Source organism: Olea europaea, chromosome 11, assembly GCF_002742605.1.
Source record: "Olea europaea var. sylvestris chromosome 11, O_europaea_v1, whole genome shotgun sequence".
Lineage (NCBI taxonomy): Eukaryota > Viridiplantae > Streptophyta > Magnoliopsida > Lamiales > Oleaceae > Olea > Olea europaea.
In genome coordinates, this window is record NC_036247.1 from 14,752,865 (window position 1) to 14,755,008 (window position 2,144).

Here is a 2,144-nt window from a genome sequence, read left to right on the forward strand (position 1 = left end):
AAAATTCCCCACCCAAATTTTTCAAAAGAGAGAGAAAAAGCAAAGCCTACTCTAAAAGCCCAAGGCCTTAAAACTCTTTCTTTTAAAATTCACTTTCTTTCTTCTTCATCAAATTCTTTAACTACCGAGTACAATTTTTGAATTTCCAGTAAAAATTAATTACCTCAGATACTTTTGGGAGAATTTTTTTTTTATTGGGCGTTAATTGTTGTTAATTATTATGAACAGGAATCTCTATGTGGGCATTAAAAGTGGGTGAGCACCACCAGCATTTACTGCTTCTTTATCTCTTCTTCTTCATCCAACCTAAACTCTCCTTAATATTGCGAAGTTAGTTCACAGATTTATATAAATATATATATCAAGTGCAGAAGGGAAAATGCTTACATGCATAGCGCGTGCAAAGCAATCAAGCGATGATTCTATTGATCAGTCTAGTAAACAATCCATCAAAACCCTCACTTCTCAGGTAATTTGTTTATCAGTGTAATGAGTTAGACATCCAAAATTGAGTAGAATCGACGAAACTGGAAATTATATGCAAATTTTATTAGAATTTTGAAATTTGAACGTAATGGGTGTAATTTTGTAGATCAAGGACATAGCGTTGAAGGCGTCTGGTGCATACAGCCACTGTACGCCATGCACAACCCAGCCGACTCAATTGCCGAAGAACGGGAACTCCGGCGATTCTGAATCGGTGGCATCGGAGAGGTTCCGGAGGTCGTACAAGCGGACAGGGAGCTCGAACTCGTCGGGGAGAAGGGAGTTGCAGATAAGGCTGAAGGGAATATCAAGCGGCGAGGGGACACCGGCGTCAGCGAGTGGCCGGCGAGTCGATCCAGTCTTGTTCGTGGAAGAAAGCGAGCCGAAGGAGTGGGTGGCTCAGGTCGAACCCGGTGTTCTAATTACCTTTTTGTCCCTGCCACGTGGTGGAAATGATCTCAGGCAAATTCGGTTCAGGTACTATTTCGTAATTTAAACCATTTTCTTCAACGTAGATGGCAGCATTAATGACATTAACACCCTGTTTGACCCCCATTACCTGAAAATGGTAATGGGGGGAATAGTATTTTTTAGAAAAATGAGTGGTTGAAAAAGAAGGTAAAGTTTTCGATTTACGTGTAATATTATTTTATAGAAGATTGTATGGTTGAAAATAGGAGAGAGAAAAATGGAATGTAATGTAATTTAATTTAATGTTAATCAAACAGGGGCTAAATTAGAAATTTTCACTTTTAATTGAATCTATCATATAATATCATATAAATTGGTGCTCTAGTATAAATAGCATTATTCTTTTCGTTAACATCGCATTAAAAATGAATTCTTATATTCGACTTTAAATTATTAAAAATCTTAATTTATTATCATAATGTTTTTTTTTTAATTATTATTATTAGCCTAAGATGTGCTGTTTTACTCAGGCATGCAATATACATAACACCAAAATATATTTGAACTGATTAATGTTTGCACATTCCACGCAAAAAGGTTATTTGCAATTATTACGCAAAGTAAATGTGTCAAAAAGTTAAAATTTGAAGACCAAAAAGAAAAAGGTTAAAATTTATTCTCCATTCAAATGAAAGGAAATCTAGCCTTCTTTTTATTCCCATTAAATTCAATTATATTACATTCTATTTTTCTCTCTCTTATTTTCAATCACACAATCTTCCATAAAATAATATTACACGTAAATCGAAATTTTTTTCTTCTTTTTCAATTATTCATTTTTCTAATAAATACTATTCCAACCATTTTCATTTTTAGGTAATGAGGATCAAACGAGGGCTAATATGATCGAGCATGTTTAGAACACAAAATAGTAATTTAATTATACGGGTCGTGATTGCAGACGAGAAAAAAAATAGTATTCCCATGTGAAAGTCCAAAAGGCAAACTTATGATTAATGACTCTGGTGGGTCTGCTTTGATTGTGTTGGAAACCTTTTACTAATTGTAGTTGTCTAGTCGATTGCTTTCATTTTCAATATTGGTCATGCGCATGCTTAAAATTGTCATCTTGTGAACTATTTCTTGTCAATTTGTTGGAAGGCATCAATAAAACAAAAGGATTTCGTATTCCACTCTGAAACTGGAGAGTTGATGACATATCTATCTGAAATAGCATAAGCGAGAAA

At 34.4% G+C, this 2,144-nt stretch overlaps 1 protein-coding gene across 1 annotated transcript; it reads left to right on the forward strand.

Moving 5' to 3' along the window:
• LOC111404913 (protein Brevis radix-like 4) lies at window positions 1-1,070 on the forward strand. The gene is made up of 3 exons (XM_023033639.1): window positions 1-255; window positions 372-469; window positions 593-1,070. The coding sequence occupies exons 1-3, from the start codon at window positions 237-239 to the stop codon at window positions 980-982; spliced, it is 507 nt and encodes a 168-aa protein (XP_022889407.1). The 5' UTR covers window positions 1-236; the 3' UTR covers window positions 983-1,070.
• Window positions 1,071-2,144: the final 1,074 nt, after the last annotated feature.

Coding starts and splice junctions, on each gene's coding strand:
- LOC111404913 (XM_023033639.1), top strand. Junction 470..592: donor TCAAAACCCTCACTTCTCAG/GTAATTTGTTTA, acceptor GTAATTTTGTAG/ATCAAGGACATAGCGTTGAA.